Source organism: Nylanderia fulva, unplaced genomic scaffold, assembly GCF_048542155.1.
Source record: "Nylanderia fulva isolate GAGA-0341 unplaced genomic scaffold, ASM4854215v1 Scaffold10, whole genome shotgun sequence".
NCBI lineage: Eukaryota > Metazoa > Arthropoda > Insecta > Hymenoptera > Formicidae > Nylanderia > Nylanderia fulva.
In genome coordinates, this window is record NW_028189193.1 from 1104324 (window position 1) to 1126739 (window position 22416).

The window sequence follows — 22416 nt, forward strand, 5'->3', positions numbered from 1 at the left end:
TGTTCAAAAATCGAATAAAGTAGTATTTAATCGACCAATCAGAATAAAAGAAAGTTTTGTTCCTTTCTGCCTTTTGATTGGACGAGCAAACTGTCATGTCTTCCGATGAGTAGATTTTCGAATACACTATGATTTATTTGTATGCAGCTTGTGGCTGAAAAATAAATTAGTCCGCAATATAATTATTAGTTATAATTTTTTAACTCAAGGTATAATGCCGTATTTGCTTTATTTTAAATGAAGTATATAATTTATTAAGAGGATTAAAAGTATTTTAAAGGATTCTAAAGATATAACAATATTCTAACCTAAACTGTATATTTTTTTAGGTGCAAATTAACTTTTGCAAGTTGGAAACACATTAAAAAAAAGATATTTATACCTGATAAGTGTAACCAGAATTTATGCCAACAATAAGAATAACAATGATATAATATTTATTGTGCATGCTATTAAATTCTAAAATTGTCTCAAGTCTACTACGTAATACATATTACTTGTATCAAGAATTGTGTCAGAAAATTTTATAATCATGGCTGCGACAAGAGAAAGACGTACAAATGCTGGCAATAAAATGGCAAGATTATTAAATGAGGAGGAGGAAGACGATTTCTACAAAACTACGTACGGTGGTTTTGATGAAGTGGAGCAAGATAATGATTACATGTTTGTAAATCACATTTATATTTATGATACAAAAAGATTTATAACAAACATACATATATATATATATATATATATGTAAACATTTAAATTTTAGGGAAGAAGATGAAGCAGAAGATGAGGTAGATTCAGATTTTAGTATTGATGAGAATGACGAGCCAGTTTCTGATACCGAACAAGAGGGGCCAAAAAAGAAACGCAGATTGGTAACAAAAGCTTATAAAGAGCCTAAACCTGCTACATTACATACTCAATCTGCACCCAGAGAAAAGAGGATCAGACAGCCAAAACAAGATAAATTTCTAATAGATAGCATAGGTAAGATACATATTTTAACATAAATATTTCTTTCCAAAACATTCAATGTATTATTTTATGCAGAAAGAAAATCAATTCGGCGTTCTACTGCGGCAAAATCAGCAGCAACCCAAAAACGCTTGCGTGAAAGAAATCAAGATCAAAAACGGAAAATAAAAGTTACAAGACATAATATATGGAAACCAACACAGGAAGAATTATTAGAAGAAGCTTTACAAACAGAAGAAATTAACACGAAATCATTAGGTATATACAATAAAATACAAGTATTAAACAATTTTCTTTAAATATTCTCAGAATAAAATTTAAAAAATTTTATATCAAAGATTACAAATAATACAATAATTAACAATAGATTGTAATATAATTTTTTTCTAAACAGTTGTGAAATGAAAGAAAGGAAAATATCATATTAAGAATGTCTTTTAAAAAGAAATTATAATGCTATTTATATTATAATATTATTATTATTCTACATCTTGCATTCTATATATTATAGAAAAGTACCAGAAATTAGAAAATGAAAAAAAGACTACTAGGTCTGTGAGAAAGACACATATAGGGGCAATGATTAGGTATCAGTCATTATCTATGCCAGTTATGGTGTTATCTGAGACATGTGAGGACGAAAAAATCAATGTTGAATGTGATGATGAGAAAAATGAAAATACAGTATCCAATAACACAGGTTCTGACGGTTCCCAAAAAGAAGGAAGGTATATATATTTTTTATTATTATAGCAAAATTATAAGAATGCATAAAAAAGGCAAAGCTTCAAATATTGGATTTCACATTTTATTTCAATTATTTTATTTATCTAATTATATAATTAATAAGAATATTTTTATAATTATATAAATTTTATTTTTCAGTGGAACAGAATCGAAAGCAGATGGAAAAGATAAGGAGAAATCTGTAGATGTAATTCCACCTGTTTCTACTAAAGAGAAAAATATTCATGCCGAAGAAACTGGAACATTTTATGAACGCACGTTTATTACTTTTGAAAGCGAACCATCATACTTGGATGTGTTTAAGAAATCCACACAACAAAGACCTCCATTGAAATCTCTTTGTGCAATCACACGGTAAAAAAAACAATTTAAAGATTTTCATATTTAAGATTATTGTACATTCTATCTCTATTATATTTAAACACAAATAAGAGATATTATATCCAAGATTAATATCTTATATTTTATATCTTAAAATTTTTTGTTTAATATATAGATTGCCTGCCAAATATCTGGATCCTATGACACAGTTACCATACAAAAATATACAGACTTTTCGACTGCTTCGAGAAGCATATTATCAACAATTAGAAGCTCGAAATGATCCTAATGATACCTCTCAAAGTCCAGAATTATTGCGATGGCTTGAATGGCGACAGAAGAATCATGCTAATTCACAGAAAAATACTATTCGCCTAGAACCAGCATCTTTAACCACACCTCCATAGTCTTTCTTGCTTAAGTAAGTAATAGTTTGAAATAATAGCCTGCTTTTTGTTATATTCCTAATATTTTAAAGATTTACTATAAATATTTATAAACAAATTAATATTTATGGATATATTCCACACATCTTTCTACATCTTTTGTTAATAAATATTTTAATAAATATTTTGAATATTCCACATTAATGGCTCTGTAAATAATGTAATATCTTTTAAAAATATATGTAGCAAACTGTAATAGTTATACTTTTTGAGAAATCTAAATACAAATAATTTCTATATATATTATAATTATATGATTTAAAAAAAATATTTACACATAATTAAACAATTTTATGTAATTATTCGTATTATAAGAAAAATATTAATTATTAATAATAAGTTATATTTCATAAGTTTTATACTGCTTCTACTGCAACTTCCTATTATATAGTTTGTAAGCTGTAAAATATAGATTATTACAATTGATATAATATATACATATACTTTATTTTTCGTAAGGAGAAGCAATTAGTTTTTAATTATATAGATTTGTTGTGACAATGTAAAAATAATAAATGCACAATTTATAAGTATTTATGGATAGATACACATTAAAAACATTTGTCTTAAAAGCAAATTTGATATTTTATTAATAAAATAACGAAATACACAAGGCATTATTAATAATAATCTATATATTATTGTAGATATAATATCCTTTCTGTATGTATTCAACTGAGAATGAAACAATCTTACAATATTTTAAATCATTTTTCAACTGTATAAATTTATTCTACTTAGTGTATAAAGGAAATTGAAATTCGCTTTCCCTAAGTGTTCTGTAGTTTGTATAGCCTAAGGATAGAATAAATCAAAAATATCTGTAGAAAACTATGGTCACTTTGACATTGCTTATACACATTACAATTCTGAGTTACAGTCCATAATAAAGTAATAAGCCCGCTATATATCAAATAGTAATTATACTTGTGATTATCTTTAAGATTGCTTCGAGAAACAACGTATTATTTCTCTTTTTTTTTACAATGGATATATATATGTATATATACATGTATATATATACATATATAAAATTCGCGAGAATATAAATTATATGTACTATAAATTAGATTAAACGCACGCATGATGCTATAATTATCTTTTATTAATCTTGCTTTTCCTCGATAATCTTCCTAAAGATGATTATTATTATATAAGTGGTACAATTTTTTTTAAACCATATCTTTTACATAATCCATCGAGAAATAAACACCTTGATTTGTTAACACTTTTACTCACTCTCTTTATTTTATTTCGGATACAATAAAAGCTCGTATGTGAGATGATAACGTATTACAGTATACATAGAAAGCAATATTTTAAGATTTTGAAAAATGCCTACTATACAGTTTCATTTATAATCGTATTCTTATCCAGTTTTTATTCGATAAGAAGTCTGAGGTGGAAAGCTCCATGTAAAAATAAAGTAATCCCGAAGCATATAGTGCCCAAGAAGCTTATGCAGACTAATATATACCATTATTTACGAAGAGCCGAGAGTGAGCAATGAGAAAGGACATACTGTTTTCGCACTTTGCCTCTTTATTATCACGCTGTGTAAGACCGTTATTTATATAGTGTTTGTTTATTTTCTATGCAGTGCATATGATAAAGTACTTATTCATGATACTTCATTGCATATACGATCATAAACTGTTCACATACTCACGATCACGCTACGCGTTAAGAAGAATCATTTATATATATTTATATATATATATATATATATATATATATATATATTTATATATGTATTACAAAGAAGCAGTAATACAACATTTATTTATTATAACATAATTTATATCATGACAGATAGAGAGACAGACAAAGAGAGAGGAAGAGAAAGAGAGTAAAGATGATCTTTTTCGCGGACAAAGATAGATACATTTGTATTCATGCTTATAGCAATTATACAATTTTTTTTTCACGTTTATCCTTACTTGATTAGTTCCACAAATATGTAATGTATACTCTCATATGAATCGATTGGATGTGCTCTCTCTTGTAAAGATGGTAGAATAAAACCTCCTCTAGCATACGAGATTACATGCTTGTGCATATAGTCTTAACTCTTGTTCTGTTATGCATCTGTTATATCTACCATCAGCTAGTACTTCCGCTTTTCCTTCCTCCATTTGAGTGCTTCTGTAAAATAAAATCAAATAATCCTTTATGAAACTAGTATAGTACTAAAACTATATAAATAATAAATGTATTTAAATTTATGAAATGTTTAGTAAATATAACATTTATTAATTAGTTGTTAATTATTAATTGTTTCACGCGATTTTATATAATCTTATTATATATCTGCTTCTAATGAAGATGGCACTAAATAAAATCGTGACATAAATGTATTGAAAATAATATAATCTGTTCCATATAATATAAATAATACTGATCTATATCTGATACATGTAAATAGTAGTGTGTTACTATTGACTCTAATGTGACTCTAATTGACTCATTAACATACCTTTTTTTCATGTTGTTTTCTTCAAACATATTTTAGATGTGTGGGTGTGTTAATATACTTTCTATTCAAGTACAAGTAATCAATCCAAAAAATGTGTATGTATTATATCAATAAGATTATAAATACTCAAGAAATTACAGCTTAGAAAAAAAAAATATATATATATATATATATATATATATAATTTAGGAAAAATAGTTGAGAGCTTATACAATATATCCAATATTTTATGGGTAATAGCTTCAGGATCCAATTACTAAAGAAATTTTGAGTAGAAAAATTCATGGATTAATCATAAACATTTAATATATTTGTTCAATATTAATTTTCATTAAAATTTCTTCTCTTCACAATTACTAAATAAATTACAAAAGAGAATTAAAATTATTTCATGCTAAAGATTACAATAATTTCTAAAATTAGAAAAACAAAGAAGAATGTTATATATTCATCTATACATCACTAAACATACATGATACTAATAATATCAATGATAGAATATATAATATAAATTACAAAAAATGAAATTAGTTTAATGTGTGTATGTATATATATGTATGTGTATATATATATATATATATATATATATATATATATATATATATATATACACATATACATATATAATAGTATAAAAGCCATTTATATTATTCAAAATTTATAATAGTGGACTATATTCTTTATTCTAGATGATTTGTAACGCATTCTCAGTGTAATACATATTTATTAGTGGACATAAATATCATTTGTTTTTTTACTGCTTTGCTAAAAAATCTTGTTACACAGCACTTGATCTAATCATATAAGATATCCAAAAACTATTGGATGTTTCCTTTTCATCAGGGGTACTTTAGCCAATTCAAAATTGATCTTTTCTTTTTTAAAAAAATTATTACAATGTTTTAATTCTTAATATTATATATTTTTTCTCATATTGAAATTCTGTTAAAAACTATTTAATATTATTTATTGAATGATTTCACTACTTATTTGCTTTTTTTGAAATTTGGTCTCTGGAAAAAGTCCTTTACTTTAAATATAATTAGTCGAAAATTATTGCAACATATTTTGCAACAATATCGATTCCAAATTAGTCAAAAGATATGTACATAAAAGGACTCATCAAATAGTTTTGAAACACCCTATATAAATCACATAGTATCTCCTCTGTAATAAATAATTTCAAATATTTTAATTTTCTTACTAAAAAATTAAATGTATAAGATTTTATAATATACATATATAGCAGAAATAGATAAAAAGTATTTTAATTGTTATCAAAATATGGGCTTAACAAGTATATAGAACACAAATTATTGGAATGAAAAGAACGTGATAGAAGTGTCTTTAGCCAGATTTAATTTTGATATATGTTAAAATTAACTCAATTTACAATCAAGTTAACAATTACAATAAACTAACCACAGTGTTTGCTTATATTAAATCTATTCTATCATACAAAATAATCATCCCAAAAATTTTTACTGCATCATAAACGAAATCTTATCTTCGTTAAAAATTAGATATTATTCAACTGTACTTCCGTGATATTCATACTGTATTTGCGTGTACACACATTTTAAGCAACAAGGTGAGTCACTGGCAGCACTGCTTACGCATTCCCTCGGCATTCATCGTTGGTTTGACTTCAATTTGTTCTACGTTCTGTGGCCGGATTGTATCACCTTCAGGTGGGTCTCGTATCTGTTTTTGCGATACGATTCTGTATATTTCTGTAAAAACAAAGAATTGTGTTTAGTTGGTTAAATAATAAAATCATAAGATTACAAAATGCCCGTGTGATTTAATACATATAATAAATATTTCATAATTAACGAATATTTCATTTCTGACAAATAATTTTTCTATGATTTTAACATAAAGTATAATGAATCTATTTAAAATAACAAACAACATTTTTGTGATATATTTTATAATTATAAATTAATGTAAATGTTTATACATTTAAAAACTTGAAGAATTTGTGTAGAATTAAATAATTGTGTTAATATGTGAAATTTATGTTGTAAAAATATGGTATAAAATTGTATGAATTATTTCAAGTTTGTCATAAATTTAAAAATTTTTATATATTGCCTGATATATCTCATATAGTAATAAAAATTAGGAAAATTCTATATCCTATGACAAAAGAAAAATATATGTAATAGCACAGACATAGTATTGCTAGATTGAAAGTATATAATTATATAATTATTTTCTGAAAATAGATATTAAAATGTTAAATTAATTATAATATGATCTAAATAACTTTTTTTTTATATTCAACAATCAATTCAATATTTAATTCAATGTATGCTAACTCTATATGATATATGCAAGATATGTATACATCTATATGTGTTATAAACAAAATCCTAAAAAATCTATATTACCTGTTAATATATTTTGAAACGCTGTCTCAACATTAGTAGAATCTAAAGCTGATGTTTCAATGAAAGACAAGCCATTCCTCTCAGCAAACGCCTTAGCCTCGTCAGTTGGAACAGCACGCAGATGCCTTAAATCTGACTTATTTCCCACTAACATGATCACAATATTCTGATCAGCGTGGTCCCGTAATTCTCGTAACCATCTTTCTACATTTTCATACGTCAGATGTTTCGCAATATCGTATACAAGTAGTGCACCGACAGCTCCGCGATAATATCTAATAATTCGAGAAAGATTATATATATAAATATTCATCATGTATATCAAATTTATAAGAAACATCAAGCTAATTGTATATAAAATAAAGTGTCTATTTTCAGCTTTATTATTTTCTCATACTTTTCTAAAGATTGGTAGTTTTTTGAAAAATAAGAGATTATCTAATTACAGAGTTCATCAATATTAAATACAAATAATTTTGACAAACTGTTCCTCTTTTAATGCTATAAATATATAAACAATTTTAATTTATAATTAAGAGTTTATTTAATTAAATTGTTATAAATTTTGTGAGAATTTTAATTTAAAAAATATATTTATAAAAATTTTAATGTGATAATAACAATAAATAATAAGCTATAAAATTCAATATATACAAAAATCAATTTTTTAATATTTTATTTAATATTAAAATTAAAAAGTTTTTTATTTTTCTCGGTCTATCAATATTTCTAAAGCAATATGTTAAAATTGACTTTGACACAATTGTATAATAATAATTATATCGTAATATTATGCCATTATTTAAAATATTTTATTGTTGGTATATTATCGTTTCTTTAAATTTTTTTAATGAAACACAGAAAATGAAACTTACGCAGAAGTAATCGCACGATAGCGTTCTTGCCCAGCCGTATCCCAAATTTGAGCTTTAATAGTTTTACCATCTACTTGTATACTGCGCGTTGCAAATTCGACTCCGATAGTAGACTTTGATTCCAAGTTGAATTCATTTCTTGTAAATCGAGATAGAAGATTACTTTTCCCTACTCCAGAATCTCCAATGAGAACAACTGAAAAATACAAAGAGAATTAATTTAACAAATTTAAATATGTTATCAAATATTTATAATTAATCTTATTTAATGATTTAGAAACAGAAAGCATATATTTTTGTGATAATTTTTTAGTTGTAATTATTGAGTAATTATCTTTATAACTTTAAATCATATCAGTATTCATATATAAAAAAAATTATTCTTTATTCTTATTAAGAGTACTGTATAAACACAACTGCAATAATTATAATTATTTAAGTAAAGATAATGATATTCGAAATTGTAAAATGTTATATATTATTATAAAAAAAGAGAGAAATAAGTAATCAAGATTAAATTACACAGTACAAAACAAAAAGATTTTATATTATTTTAAAAAAAGTAGCAATTGTCATTTTAATTTAATCATAAGAAAATTATATATAAAATAATTACATTTGTTCAATTGAATAATCATAGTATTATTATAACAAATTATTTAAGATTTAATTTTTTTAAAAATTAAAATCAACATTTAAAATTTTTTACATAATAAATATAAAAATTAAATAACTTTAGAAAGTTAATTGATTTGAGTAAATAATTTTTGGTAAATATACTGCATATCTAATACTTCTTATCTCTAAAACTTTCTGTCATGAGTCAGTAAATCAGTGCCACATCATGATTATGTTATTAATATACATGTGTATGTACGTATTGCTATTTGGTCATCTGTGGGAAATAATGCATGACAAGTAGAGACAAATGATTCCTCTCATTCCACACATGCTCCGAAACAAAAACAGAAACTTAAATGCTTTATATAATACACGCACATAAATGTAATGTCTGTATTTGTGTGTGTGTGTGTGTGTGTGCATATGTGAAGTCAACACTTTCTATTGTGTGAATTCTTAGTAAATGTTTATAAATATAAATAATATGGATTGTATGTGTATATGAAGAATTTATATTTTAATTCTATTGCTTTGCACAAAGAATCTGGAAAAGTTTGTCATGTCATTCCTATTTTTAAATTTTAGTTATTATACAATTAATTATATTATACACAATTATATAATCAATATTTCAAAAATGCTCACAAATAACAAGAAATTTAGTTAACTGAACTACATACATGGTATAACTGTATTTTCTGATCATGACAGTTATAGCTAAATGTACATGATTACATTATATCTTTATTAAGTCAAAGGTCAAGATTGATGAAGCTAATAAAAGTATGGGTCTTCCTATGGAATAGTAAAGTCGAATAGCTAAATAAAAGTCTAATATACCTCGAAAAATAAATTATTTTGAAGAATTGACAAAAAAAAATTAAAAAATAAGAGCAACAGCTGATGAAAGAGAAAGAGTCGACACTAGTGTTTATGATAATTTTTGCTCTTTTTTCTCTCTTTCGTGACTTCTGAAAATGCAGGACTACAGAATGACAAGGTCGACAGAAATTTCATATGTATCGCATATTCACACATACTCACACATACCCACACATAGAGACAAAATCACGGACACGCAATCATGCATCGTGTATATTTGATACACACATGTATACACTCGCCCAATTACATACGTAATGCATAAATCACGGGCGTATCTTTTTTCTCAGCACGAAAGGAGGAGGAATCAAAATCGAGCTAAGGGGAGATCATCGAGAGAAGCTGGCGAAAACGGGGAAGTCGCCTCGCTGACGCCGCGGTGCGAGATATCGCGGGAGAAGTACGATGGGTCATCGTCTCTGATGTCATCAGAGACAACGACAGGATCACCGTTCACGTCCGTGTCAAGTGACGTATGAGCATTTATCACGACGGAAATGGGAACCGATTCGTAACGGAAAGCATTCTCTCAAACGTACGTGCGTAAAGGATTGTATTCGAGGGGGAAGAGTAAGAGAGAGAGAAAGAGAGAGAGGGAGAGACAGAGAAAGAAAGAGAGAGGAAGACAGAAAAGAGACAGCGTAGGAAGGAAAGAACGCGAGATTTACCTTTAAATAAATAATCGTACTCGTCGTCCCGAGTGCCCATCTCGATCGCGACAAGCAACAAGCACCTTTCAACAAGCCAACGTCGGATGTCCCTAGGGTCGTCGGAACCGTACTACCGCTGGCGATGTGTTCAGCTTATATACAAAGAGAGACAGGAGGCCACACGACAGGATAGGAGCCGCCGACTATCCCCCGTAATTTGTTCCCGTGTCCGGCTGTCGCGGCACGCGACTACGGGCAAACGCCGTCGCGCAAAACGATACGAGACGAAAAAAACAGAGGGAAGCCAAGGGCGGTGCGCGGACGGCGAGCAGATCGCTACGGCGATACAATTATTTTCCTTCTTTCAATTCAACTGTACAATATGGCCTCCTTTCTACGCCCCTCCAGACCCGATACGAAGCATGCATGCGCACTGATCCGCGCGTGCGCGGTGCGCGAACTGTCACGCGCATGCGCGACCTGTCATCTGTCACGCGCACGCGCGAATTGTCACCTGTCATCTGTCAAGCGCACGCGCCGCTCGACACGACCTCTCTCGCCCTGTTACGCAATTTACTAGGAGGGTTAGGAAGAGTGTTCGATGACAGATGACAGCCAATTGGGACGAAGAATCTTTTGCCCTTTGAAGGGAAAATAATGAAGGATTCTTTTGGACGCGTTGAATGCCGTGAGTTTTTTATATGGTTTTATTCGTAAATCGAGACGAAAGAGAGATTTCTTCGTCTGATTTTGATCGATCAAACGTTTTGAAATAACTTTCGTAGTTATACCCTTTGATGAAAAATAAAATGCGTTTTTGAAAATAAAATAACAGGTGATAGACAGTATAAGTGATATGACACTTGTTCGACATTAAGCTTTTATAATTGATAATTATATTTTTTACGAATGAAAATAAAATGAAAGGATTTCTTATCGTGCATACTATATTCCCGAAAAAAATTTTGAATTGAAGCGCCTGTCGAGATTACGGATCCCAGCATCCCAGATGGCGTATATCGCGTTCATCTCGTTGGAGAAATTCGAAGTTCGCTATCTTACGCGGGTATGCAAATGAGTACGCTTGTGTCGCGTACGCTGTTTTTTTACGATACTCTGTCAAATCGTTTTCCAAAGTATTCCTGGGAAACGCTGAAATCGATTTATACAGTTATAATTTCACACATAATTCCTGTTATTTGTGTGCGCTTTTTCCGATCGCGTTAATTGCTCCAATAATACGGAAAAATATACAGTAGTTGAGGTCACAAAATTATACAATTAATTATACAATTAAGTTCTAATTAAAATTTTGCAGAAGCCGATAATATAACGATAAATAATAAAAATTAGTGTCTCCCAAAATGTCAGCGCCCGAGACAGCAGTGATTTTTGCAAAGCTAGAAGCTTTAAAGGACATTAGGTATGTTTCATATATAATATCTATTTAGATGTATTTAACATTTATTTACTTGTCATAATATATATATTCTCTTTTTGCACTTCTCCAGATCGAAGACCCTTCAATTGGAGAAACTAAAACAGAGAATAATGCAGGAAGTGGAACAGACAGAACAGGAGGAGAAGTGTTTATTAGAATATAAACAAGAGATGGATTTACTGATGCAAGAGAAAATGGCACATGTAGAAGAGCTGCGTCAGATACATGCAGACATTAATGCGGTAAGCTTATATCATTTATTTTTTTAATAAACAAGACAGAATAAAATTATACAAGGTATAAAACTATATGTAATTTTCTCTTTTTATTGATAACAAAGTTTATATTTTATTAGATGGAATCTGTAATCAAGCAAGCAGAGGAAGCACGTAACAGGGCAAGAGAAACTGCAAAACTGATTCACAATAATGACTATCAGCCTTTGAAACATGACATTGATCGCATGCGTAGAGAAATTTTGGGTTTGGAAAGACTACCAGAGTTATATGAGACTGAATCAGATCTTATCTCCCCAGAGTAAGTATATTAATTAGGCTTAAAGCTATTAAGCTTGCCATTGTGTGAAGAATGCATACTGCCAGCTAATGAATGAAGAGTGAAATTATAGACTGAGCTGAGTCAAACTTTTATTGTGTAGACGGTTTGTTCATAGCTACTTTGAACGGCCAATGCAAAAGGCAGAGTGGAGAGTAGAAGTACGAGGTGACGATTTATTACCGCCGCTCGGACTACATCATCCTGGACATCCAGGCGGCTCGACACCTTTTCTAGCTCCACAACCTCTTCAGGGGCCGAGTAAACCAGAACCTAGACCGCTACCACCAGCCCCGGGGCCTCCAGCTCCAACATTCAGGTACCACTGGTATATCTCGACCCCCTTATTACATTTTTTGTGTATAAGATTAGAAACATATATCTATTATTATTATTTTATTATTATTATCTCTACCGTTTTTTGCAGGCAACAACCACCGCCTATGAAGTCTTGCCTTTCGTGCCATCAACAAATTCACAGAAATGCACCAATTTGTCCACTCTGCAAAGCAAAATCGCGTTCACGTAATCCCAAAAAACCAAAGAAGAAAGATTAATTATAATTAGAAATATTATTTATATGAATAATCTTTATATTATAATCTTTATATCCTTGTATATTTATATGAATAATTCCCTACAATTTGTCTTAAGAAGATACATGTATTAATCATTTTTGTAATCCATAGAAACTATGCACTCTTATCATATCGGTAGCATTTATAAGTGCACACTATTTCCCTCCATGAGAGTCTACATCTTTATATATGTCAATTTTTTAATGACAGATTTTTTTAGGTTTCAAGGTTTTATTATATTCGTTAAGAACATATAAAAAGAAATGTAAGAATAAATAATAGCTAAATATATAATTTCTACTACTACAATAGAAAAATAAAAATTTAACATTTGACAACATTGATTCGTTTTGTTTATCTTATTATATTTATCTTTATATTAAATATTTTATCAGTACGTTATATTATTAAGGAATTGTAAAAAAGATTGAAAGATTTTTACTTAAATTTTTTTTAATTTAATAGTAAAATTATGGTCAAATCAGAGCAAAATGCAAATATTATAATTTTATATTTTATTTTGAATATGATAACATAAAATATATACATATAATTATAAGTACAACATATATTTTCATTTGTCAATTATTAAGTATATTCAAATTGCATTTTCTATTTCATTATTAAATCAAATAACCATAAAAATATACTTCTACATAATTTCAATATATTGTAAATATGAATCATTGCTTGAATCATATTTATAATTTTTAATTGCATTTTGAATGAAAAATTATTCTTTTCTATTTCTTTTATATTTTACAAATATTTGTTGCAATTTTTCTATTGCACAATATATTTTTTGGCCAACAATATATCTTGTAACTTTATATGTGAATTATTCTTCTTTTAATTCTTTATGTTATTGTCTTTTGAGATTTACTTTAAAAAATTAATACAATAATAATAGTATCACTTAGAAACTATGTGTTTTTAAATTAATATAATACTAAATTTGATTAAATTTCTATTCAGTAGATCAGTGCTTTTCGAATTACACGAAAAAGCAAACTATCTTTTTACATTCTTGCATTGATTTATGTTGCATTTACATTATATAATAAAGTATGCAAGTATGGCAAATCTTACAATAATCTAATAAACATTCCAACATTTAACTATATTTGAGCGTGAGTGATTATTATTATGTATTAATTGTTATGTATTAGTAATAATAAAAACATTTTAAAAATTATTTGATTATCAAATCATGTGTAGGCATTCACTTAACGCAATACAAATAATAAAATATAAATTTCATATCACATGATAATGTTAACATTACAGCCTAACAAATTTGTACATAATATTACCCGCAGTTCTCATACAATACACACAATAGCGCTCTTTATATGTGCTATTCTTATATGAATTTGTACTTATTAAAGTCCTTTACAGAAACAATATTTTAAATAGTTTTTACGAAAAAGAATAAAAAACCAAAAGTCCTCAGAATATATTTTGTTATAAAAATTTTTTCTTTTTTTTTGTAATGAATAAAACAGTAACTTGTGTGTGTGTGTTAATAGGATTAAAATTCTTGTATATAAAAATTGCAAAATTTGTGCCAGAATTTATCTCTATTATACTATTACTATTTTCTCAATAGAACGTTTATAAACTAATGTTAATATAAATGTATCATATTGTTTTAAAGTTATAACTCTATTCAGGGAAGAATAGTTCACAAATGCCATTATTAGCATTGTTTGTGCTATGCCTCTATTGTCTTCGTAATCTAAGCTTGAGTAGCATCTAATATCACATTGAAATATGACATTATTCAAACAAAATTTATTATATAAAAAAATTCGATGAGATATAGATAAATCGTAATATTAAAAAATTTTGAGTATTATAGATTTTCTCTTATCAATTATTATTGATCTCTAACAATTTAGAATAGAGGCATTTATTCTTAACTATATGTAGCAAAATTTGTAACATTGTATATAAAATATTTATGCAAAGATTGTATAACAGTAATTTGTATATGTTCATAAAAAATATATATCAATTTGTTTGTGCGCATCTCTATCGGAATAACATTTGTTGATCTTTATGTACAATATGTTGGCAGTTGATATATTGTATTCGCAGAGATGTTTTACTTCAACCTCATTATTATCTTTATACTTTATCGCAATCGCAATCTAACGTTTCGTTGAACTTTACAGCGATGTTTTCACGCGATGTTTGAGTATTATCAGATCTTAAGTGAACTAATGGAATTTCGACGTCTTTTCCTTGCCCATTCGGCACTCTATCAACGTGTTTTTTCGCCTCTGGTGGAATCAGACGTTCACTTACACATTGCAACCACAACATAGAAATAAGCAACATTATACCAGTAATGCCGAAAGTGTAATACGTGCCCAAACGAGTATAAATGAGGCCTACAAATACCGGGCCTAAAACACGAGACGCACAACCCGAACCTGTCATTAAACCCATCCATACTCCTTGCGGTCGTGGACCGAGTATCTTGCTAAATATCGTTTGTATCAAAGTAACTCCCAGAGGATAACCGATGGATGTAAAGCCATAACCGATAAAAAATTGAGTAATCGTCATTTGTGGAGTATATAAGCACCATTCTTGAGTAATTGGACATCCTAAGATTTCTGTACCATTGATGTCCTTTGTGATGTTATTGTATGCTACAAAATATTCCAACACAATTCTTATTACAAATCTATATATATATATATATATATATATATATATATATATATATATATATTATTATAATATAATGTGCATAAATGAAAATCAGACATAAATATAGTTTGAAGTATACACTTACGTCCAAAATCTGCAATTTGGGGAAGATCGGGACCCCAAGGAATACACAATACTCGCCCAATCACCATAAAAAAGAATCCACCCCACAACATTACTTTACGTTCTTCAAATCTATCAAAAAATATATTATTATTTGATGTCACACGAATACAATATAAATTACGTGATACTGTCTATATATATATATATATATGTCTAGCAATTTTAAATTTCATTTTATACATGTATTTACCTTTTACAAAGTGGTGCAATCATGGCAAATGTAACACAAGCAATTATAGCACCAACACTCATCAATATTCCCATATAATATAATGCTTCCTTTTTAGACCAAGCAAATTGATCCATAGTGAGAGAAGTACCAAGCCTACACAAAAAACATGTCAATTAAAATTTTTTACTTGGCAAAAGTTTTAATTTACTGTTTAAATTTAAATATTATTTTGCAGTAAATATTAAACTTTTAAAATTTTGATTGTCTCTATAAACAAAAGTTTATATAGTTTTCCAGAGAAAAAAAAGATGTATACATATTATGTGTGTACGTGAATGTGAATATATAATGCATATATATTTTTCCAAATTTCCTCCAATTGTTCTTAATTGTTTCAAATCTAAAAAAAATGTACTTACGTCTCAAGAAGAACAAAATTAAAAACCAAAACAAAGAATGCACAAATTAAAGTCCATGATGCTAAATAGTCAGGTTTTATAGCCTTCCAAGTCTCTTTTTCTATAAATATAATAAAGTCTATGATATAAATATCCACATCAATACTATAGAAAATTGAAATAAAAAATTATGGAAGATAAAAGATTTAATTTTATTTAAAAATTGAATAAAATTAATTCATTATAATTAATCTTTGTTATATAATGCATACAAAATTAGAGAGTTGTGAGTTTGTGTTATATAATGCACACAAAAATTTGAGAGTTAATATTGTAATAGAAATAATATAAATTTATCACACACATACCTGTAGCTTTACCTTCATTACGCATAGCTTCTTTTATAGCAATTTTATATTCTTTGAAACTCCATGGAAGGAAAAATATAAAATTGAAAATTCCCATTATTACATTAATCCAACCAGCTGCCGTGTACATATTTACAGGCAGCATCATTAATGTTACACCATGATCTCCGAGAGGTGTTACAGCAGCTTGTAATGCAGGACCCACCACAAAACCTAACACCTACAAAATATTTCATTGTCATTCATACATAATAAATTATTAATATAAATTATACAATTGTCATCTGTATAAAAACTACTTTTAACAAAATCATATATTTATCAAAATAATTATAAAAATAAATAACTATAATAAAAAGTTAAAATAAATTTTTTATCTGTATATTATATATTCTGTTACAAAAGTATGAGAAAAAATTACCTGTGCAAGAGATACCATAGAAACTGCTTGTGTACGTTCTGAAAGTTTTGTGGCTGCAGATAAATAAGATCTTGCTACAGCAATATTAGCTGCAAGAATATATGTTTGCAATTAATTAATAAGCGAAATATACAAATATACTAATGCAATTTAAAAATTTGAAAGATTATTAACCAGAACTAACTCCAACAAAGAATCTGGCAGTAATCATATAACTTTTTTTATCACCAGGTATCACTTCAAGGATGCTGTAAGCTGCTGATGCGATAGTAAACAGCGCTAAGGTTACTAAAAGTGGTAATCTTACTGATCCTCTTTTATTGCCCCACCAACCCATCAGAGGTGAAAACAGCATTTGTCCTAATGGATTAGCCGCTACTACGTAACCCATAAATTCTTTTCCTGCCGTTGGATCCAACTAAAATACAAACATACATCAAAATATATATATATATATAGCATGTTATTTTTTATCAATACATTATCTTGTATATACAATGCATACATACCTTGTCTAAATATGGCCAAACACCAGTAAGTATAATACTGAAGCCAAGTGACATTAGAAACATAGTAAAATAAATTATGCGAATACTTTTCCATCGTTCTTTTCTTTCAAGTTCAGTCTCTAAATCATCAAGAGGAGGTTGAGTGCGCCTAAAAGTTTCACAATATAATTATTTGCATCTATTTGCATATGCATCTATGAAATTTTCTTCAATTAATATCAAGGTACTCTGTTTTCATAAAATTCAAATTTAAAATTCTTAGTATCAATGCATGGAGCAAAATATTGCTAATTTTATTTTCATGCAGAAATTGAACAAAAAATATATTGTTAACGCTAATATAATGATATGCAAGACATTCTGTATATATCTTTAATAATAAAAATTCAAAAATTTTAATATTTATATATATCTATAAAATATGTATAATTTAAATATATGTATTTTACCTTCTCTTAAAAAACTTCTTACACTGATCCATTAAGTGTTTCACGCTGTCCTATCTCCCATTTAAAAGATGGAAAACTTCTAGTACAAATTTCTTGGAAGAGTATAAATTTTAATATCTTTGCAAAATTTTAACATATATATAAATAACATCAACCTATTGTAAACAAAAAGCTATATTTAATTTTACATTCATATATTTAGTTCTCCTTAATATAATGATAATTATGTATACACATATAATAAGAATTGTAAAACTATGTTTTAAAGTAGAAACAATTTCATATAAAAACTGTATTTCTCTTTAATTTATATATATATATATAATTTTTATATATGTATAAAAAATCAATATATTCATGAGAGATTATAAGATAAAAATACTGTAATATAATTACTGCACCAAAATTTACATATTTAATTTATGTAGTAAAAACGTTTCAATATGAAATTTTATTGACAAAAAAAAGATTTCACTACATTAATATACAATTTAGAGAATTAATTTAAATATATTATTAATATTAAGAAGATTTAATGAGGAAATATCATAATATATATAATAATTCACATATTTAAATATTTCACACTATCTATTTAAAATAGAATAATTTTGTAAATACTACAATATATTTCTGGTAAAAAAATCTGATAAGAATGTGTCTATATATATAACTGTACAAATATTCATCAAATTTTACTTTCTAATTTAATCTATATTTCTGTATCCCTTTATATATTTACACAATATTATTTTATAGTCTGATCTAACATATGTATTTTATTTATTAACACTGTTTCGAGTGTTCTCTTATATATCAAAAATACATCACCTTTTCCAAACGTCGTTTCACTAACTTAAGAATTCTGATGGCACAACTTTATTAAAGCAATCTCTTGTCAAATCTGCAAGGCTAACTTCTTGTTTCTTTTTTTCTCGTTCTCATAAATCACGGTTATTTTTAGCTATTCTCAGTGAATAGGTCATTGAACCACTTTCCTTTTTTAATATGATATAAAAACGAACGAAAACTGGCTTGCTGACTCAACAAAAAAGGAAAAAAAAAACATGACATTCAACAGCTGATTCTGCGAAAGATCTAGATCACGTTCCATATGACAAAATCGATAAGATGCATATTGCATCTTTTTTTTCGTATCTTGCGTGTCCTATCTAGAAAATAATAGTTTCACGGTTTGTCCAAAAAAAGATTTCTCGAAGAACTGCACAAAAGCATCGATATAGGAGCAAAGTTCGTCACAATTATTTCTCCACATTTTTTAATATAAATGTACTTTGGACTTTGAACTGTAATTGTCTCTCTCTCTCTCTCTCTCACTCTCTTTCTCTCTCTCTCTCTTTATTCTTCTACGAGAAAACAATTATGACAATGTAGATTCTTCTAATTAGAATTCATCAATTTTATTTTTTTTCTCCTCGAAGCACTTTCACTTGAAACTTGAAATACAAACAATATAGAAACATGCAAATAATAATCTGGTGTGTCAGAATTGCCACTATTGAAATTCAAAATTTTAGATTCCGGGAAAAATAACTAACAAAAAATAAGGTTAGGTAATCCTGAGCACGAACTGTATGTTGTTAACCTATACGAATTATTTAATTATCCAGAGTTTAAAATAGAATATTTTTTATTTTCGCAATTATCTCGTTGAATATGTTGATCCTAAACGCGATTCATCGAATAGGAGCATTGGCGCGAACGAATTTAACCCATAAAGTAAGTACTTTGCGAAATAATTATTAGAAGGCATGTTATTTAAACCAATATCTTTTATAGATATAAATTATTTGTAGCTCAATTCGACGAGATCCATTACTTCCTCGTTTCCGCGCTATTCCAATAGTACGGAAGAAGAAATTGCGACTGAAGAGAATTCGACTGCAGATGAAGCTGCCAAGGTTCCACACAGACTAAAAGTTTCAGTGGAGACAAGCATCAAATATATGGATAGTGATGGTAAGAAATCATCAATTAGTTATTACAGACCCTCATTAAAATATGATTAAAGTATAAAATATAATAATATATGATTACTACAAACTTATGACATAAAACGAAATCTAGCTTATAAACAGACTTATGGTGATAACCCAGTGTGGAAATTATATAGAAGAAATCACAAAGGGCAGCTGGCACCTAGAAAAACACGAAGAACTTGTATAGTATGTGTGCAAACCTCTGCTATATATTGTATATGATAAAAGTGATATGATCCTCCTAATAATTGTAATATTTAATTTTATAATTTAGAGACATGGTGTAATATCTACTGGAAATCCCTGTCCTATATGTAGGGATGAATATCTTGTACTAGATCATAAAAATGTCAAATTGCTTGAACAATTTATCAACAAGTATAATGGAGAAACCCTAAGTTACTCGTAAGTAATATTTCAATTTTATCAATATTTTATATATTATAAATGTACTAAAATATCTTTGAATATATATATATATATATATATATATATTTATTTATTTATTAAATGTAAATATATATTAAAATTTTATATTATATATATATGTATATTTAATTATGAAAATTTTGTTTATAGGCAGACAGGTATCTGCCAAAGGAAACACAAAGAACTCCTAGTTGCATTAGTCAGGGCAAAGGATTATGGAACTATTACATTCGATGTTCCTATAAGACAATACAATTATTCAGAGTGGAGATCAGAAGAAAAATAATTGATTGACATACATATATACATGCTCTATTAAATATGGATAAATTCGAAAAATATACAGGGAAAAAAATAGAATCCACCTTTGTTATAGTAGGAGGTGGTATAGCTGGAGTATCCTGTGCCGAAGGATTGAGTCTTCTCGCTCCAGAAGAAAGTGTAATTTTAATTACTGCTAGTCCTTTGATAAAAGCCGTGACAAATATAGTTCCACTAGGCAAAACATTAATGCATTTTGATGTAGAAGAGAAAAGCGCAACAGTCTTGGATGAAAAACATAAAATGTTACAAGTTATTCATGATATTGTTGTCAGAATTGATACTGTTGAAAAATTAATAGAAATTAGCAATGGAACAATCATAAGTTTCAAAATGTTGTGTCTTTGTACCGGCGCGAAACCAAAATTGATAGCAGAAAACAATAATCTTATTGTAGGTATTCGTGACACGGAATCTGTACTACAGTTCTCTCATAAACTTAAAAATGCCAAAAGAGTCATAATTGTTGGTAATGGAGGAATTGCTACCGAAATTGTACATGAGATTAAAGGCGTAGAAAAGATTTGGGTAATTAAAGATAAACACATTTCCGCAACTTTTGTCGATCCAGGAGCTGCCGAATTTTTTTTGAACAAAATTTATTCCAAATCTGATACGCCGGAAAACGAAGATAGACCAACCAAAAGAATGCGATATGTAGTGTCAGACACCACATCAATTAAAGATGGAGCTGCTCTTGGTCCAGATTGGCACAACAGTTTTGACATGAGTGGAACATTTTTTACATCATCAAATGTAAATGTCGAGTATGAATGTGAGATATCAAAACTACTTACTCCCGACGAGCAAAAGCAGCTTAATTCTACAGAAAAATGGCCAATCTATGCACAACTAACAAATGGTAAAATTATTGGATGTGACCTTATTATCTCAGCAACAGGTGTTATTCCAAATTCCGATATATGTGGATTGGAAGATCTCAAAAGAGGAGAGGACAACGGATTATTAGTAGACTGGAAATTAGAAACTTCAGAGAAGGATATCTATGCTGCTGGAGATGTTTGTACTGCGGATTGGCAAAAAGCGAAACATTGGTTTCAGATGAGACTTTGGACGCAGGCTCATCAAATGGGTTGTTACGTTGCAAAGTCGATGGTCTCGAATTTAAAAAACGAAGAATTCTTACAAGACTTCTGCTTTGAGCTCTTCACTCATGTGACAAAATTTTTCAGTTACAAAGTCGTCTTACTCGGCTTGTACAATGGACAAACTTTAGGAAATAATTATGAAATACTTCTGCGAATCACTAAAGATCAAGAATATGTTAAAATTATTCTAGAACACGGCAAAATGCAAGGCGCAGTACTCATCGGGGAAACAGATTTAGAGGAAATGTGTGAAAATTTGATTCTTAATCAGTTAGACCTAAGTATGTATGGAGAAGATTTGTTAAATCCTAACATCGACATTGAAGATTATTTTGATTAATATACTATTAATTTTTTTTGTTAACATATTTGTCTGTATTAATTCAACTTCAGCTTATTACTGTAATAAAACAACACAATTAACTCAACTATGCAT

General features: G+C 28.1%; 6 protein-coding genes across 12 annotated transcripts; 4 read left to right on the forward strand and 2 right to left on the reverse strand.

Annotated features, from left to right (window-relative positions):
* Positions 1 to 112: 112 nt before the first annotated feature.
* On the forward strand, positions 113 to 3891 carry YL-1 (Vacuolar protein sorting-associated protein YL-1). The gene is made up of 7 exons (XM_029315818.2): positions 113 to 209; positions 330 to 666; positions 761 to 981; positions 1045 to 1227; positions 1481 to 1697; positions 1855 to 2070; positions 2213 to 3891. The coding sequence occupies exons 2-7, from the start codon at positions 533 to 535 to the stop codon at positions 2442 to 2444; spliced, it is 1203 nt and encodes a 400-aa protein (XP_029171651.2). The 5' UTR covers positions 113 to 209; positions 330 to 532; the 3' UTR covers positions 2445 to 3891.
* Rab11 (RAS oncogene family member Rab11) lies at positions 3099 to 10801 on the reverse strand. Of its 3 annotated transcripts, XR_014924553.1 has the most exons (6): positions 10402 to 10801; positions 8231 to 8426; positions 7356 to 7630; positions 6536 to 6692; positions 4960 to 6126; positions 3568 to 4628 (listed from the first exon to the last, which is right to left on the reverse strand). XR_014924553.1 is itself a non-coding variant. In XM_029315837.2 (5 exons), the coding sequence occupies exons 1-4, from the start codon at positions 10439 to 10441 to the stop codon at positions 6556 to 6558; spliced, it is 648 nt and encodes a 215-aa protein (XP_029171670.1). In that variant the 5' UTR covers positions 10442 to 10801; the 3' UTR covers positions 3099 to 4628; positions 6536 to 6555. The 3 variants fall into 3 exon arrangements, 2 of the variants coding, with proteins under 2 accessions (XP_029171670.1, XP_029171672.1); XM_029315837.2 differs by lacking the exon at positions 4960 to 6126 and having other exon boundaries at positions 3099 to 4628; XM_029315839.2 differs by lacking the exons at positions 4960 to 6126; positions 10402 to 10801 and adding an exon at positions 9902 to 9980 and having other exon boundaries at positions 3099 to 4628.
* Positions 10034 to 13301, forward strand: LOC114941012 (zinc finger C4H2 domain-containing protein). Of its 5 annotated transcripts, none has more exons than XM_029315832.2 (6): positions 10034 to 11071; positions 11702 to 11806; positions 11895 to 12066; positions 12180 to 12361; positions 12483 to 12707; positions 12807 to 13301. In XM_029315832.2, the coding sequence occupies exons 2-6, from the start codon at positions 11748 to 11750 to the stop codon at positions 12934 to 12936; spliced, it is 768 nt and encodes a 255-aa protein (XP_029171665.1). In that variant the 5' UTR covers positions 10034 to 11071; positions 11702 to 11747; the 3' UTR covers positions 12937 to 13301. The 5 variants fall into 5 exon arrangements, with proteins under 5 accessions (XP_029171665.1, XP_029171666.1, XP_029171664.1 ...); XM_029315833.2 differs by lacking the exon at positions 10034 to 11071 and adding an exon at positions 11383 to 11449; XM_029315831.2 differs by lacking the exon at positions 10034 to 11071 and having other exon boundaries at positions 11458 to 11806.
* A 154-nt stretch (positions 13302 to 13455) lies between these two features.
* On the reverse strand, positions 13456 to 19603 carry Cln7 (CLN7/MFS domain-containing 8). The gene is made up of 10 exons (XM_085481859.1): positions 18953 to 19603; positions 18122 to 18276; positions 17673 to 17820; positions 17338 to 17581; positions 17164 to 17252; positions 16743 to 16962; positions 16396 to 16495; positions 15995 to 16129; positions 15764 to 15873; positions 13456 to 15617 (listed from the first exon to the last, which is right to left on the reverse strand). Exons 2-10 carry the CDS (start codon positions 18151 to 18153, stop codon positions 15088 to 15090), a joined length of 1608 nt encoding a protein of 535 aa, XP_085337985.1. The 5' UTR covers positions 18154 to 18276; positions 18953 to 19603; the 3' UTR covers positions 13456 to 15087.
* On the forward strand, positions 19484 to 20836 carry mRpS18B (mitochondrial ribosomal protein S18B). Its single transcript, XM_029315840.2, has 5 exons — positions 19484 to 19861; positions 19939 to 20101; positions 20210 to 20307; positions 20396 to 20526; positions 20701 to 20836. The coding sequence occupies exons 1-5, from the start codon at positions 19799 to 19801 to the stop codon at positions 20834 to 20836; spliced, it is 591 nt and encodes a 196-aa protein (XP_029171673.2). The 5' UTR covers positions 19484 to 19798.
* Positions 20837 to 20871: 35 nt separating this feature from the next.
* On the forward strand, positions 20872 to 22408 carry Pyroxd1 (pyridine nucleotide-disulfide oxidoreductase domain 1). The gene has a single exon (XM_029315806.2). It carries the CDS (start codon positions 20872 to 20874, stop codon positions 22318 to 22320), a length of 1449 nt encoding a protein of 482 aa, XP_029171639.2. The 3' UTR covers positions 22321 to 22408.
* Positions 22409 to 22416: the final 8 nt, after the last annotated feature.

What these genes read in the sequence shown, in the direction of transcription:
- YL-1 (XM_029315818.2), top strand. Translation starts at nt 533, where the DNA reads ATGGCTGCGACAAGAGAAAGACGTACAAATGCTGGCAATAAAATGGCA. An exon ending in ATTTCTAATAGATAGCATAG is followed by an intron (nt 982 to 1,044) that starts GTAAGATACATA and finishes TATTTTATGCAG; the next exon opens with AAAGAAAATCAATTCGGCGT. An exon ending in GGTTCCCAAAAAGAAGGAAG is followed by an intron (nt 1,698 to 1,854) that starts GTATATATATTT and finishes TTTATTTTTCAG; the next exon opens with TGGAACAGAATCGAAAGCAG.
- Rab11 (XM_029315837.2), bottom strand. Translation starts at nt 10,441, where the DNA reads ATGGGCACTCGGGACGACGAGTACGATTATTTATTTAAAG. An exon ending in GTACGATTATTTATTTAAAG is followed by an intron (nt 8,427 to 10,401) that starts GTAAATCTCGCG and finishes TGTATTTTTCAG; the next exon opens with TTGTTCTCATTGGAGATTCT. An exon ending in TATCGTGCGATTACTTCTGC is followed by an intron (nt 7,631 to 8,230) that starts GTAAGTTTCATT and finishes TCGAATTATTAG; the next exon opens with ATATTATCGCGGAGCTGTCG.
- LOC114941012 (XM_029315832.2), top strand. Translation starts at nt 11,748, where the DNA reads ATGTCAGCGCCCGAGACAGCAGTGATTTTTGCAAAGCTAGAAGCTTTA. An exon ending in TACATGCAGACATTAATGCG is followed by an intron (nt 12,067 to 12,179) that starts GTAAGCTTATAT and finishes ATATTTTATTAG; the next exon opens with ATGGAATCTGTAATCAAGCA. An exon ending in TCAGATCTTATCTCCCCAGA is followed by an intron (nt 12,362 to 12,482) that starts GTAAGTATATTA and finishes TTTATTGTGTAG; the next exon opens with ACGGTTTGTTCATAGCTACT.
- Cln7 (XM_085481859.1), bottom strand. Translation starts at nt 18,153, where the DNA reads ATGGATCAGTGTAAGAAGTTTTTTAAGAGAAG. An exon ending in CTTTGTTGGAGTTAGTTCTG is followed by an intron (nt 17,253 to 17,337) that starts GTTAATAATCTT and finishes ATATTCTTGCAG; the next exon opens with CTAATATTGCTGTAGCAAGA. An exon ending in AATTTTGTTCTTCTTGAGAC is followed by an intron (nt 16,130 to 16,395) that starts GTAAGTACATTT and finishes TTTTTTGTGTAG; the next exon opens with GCTTGGTACTTCTCTCACTA.
- mRpS18B (XM_029315840.2), top strand. Translation starts at nt 19,799, where the DNA reads ATGTTGATCCTAAACGCGATTCATCGAATAGGAGCATTGGCGCGAACG. An exon ending in GAACGAATTTAACCCATAAA is followed by an intron (nt 19,862 to 19,938) that starts GTAAGTACTTTG and finishes AATTATTTGTAG; the next exon opens with CTCAATTCGACGAGATCCAT. An exon ending in AAACACGAAGAACTTGTATA is followed by an intron (nt 20,308 to 20,395) that starts GTATGTGTGCAA and finishes TTTATAATTTAG; the next exon opens with AGACATGGTGTAATATCTAC.
- Pyroxd1 (XM_029315806.2), top strand. Translation starts at nt 20,872, where the DNA reads ATGGATAAATTCGAAAAATATACAGGGAAAAAAATAGAATCCACCTTT.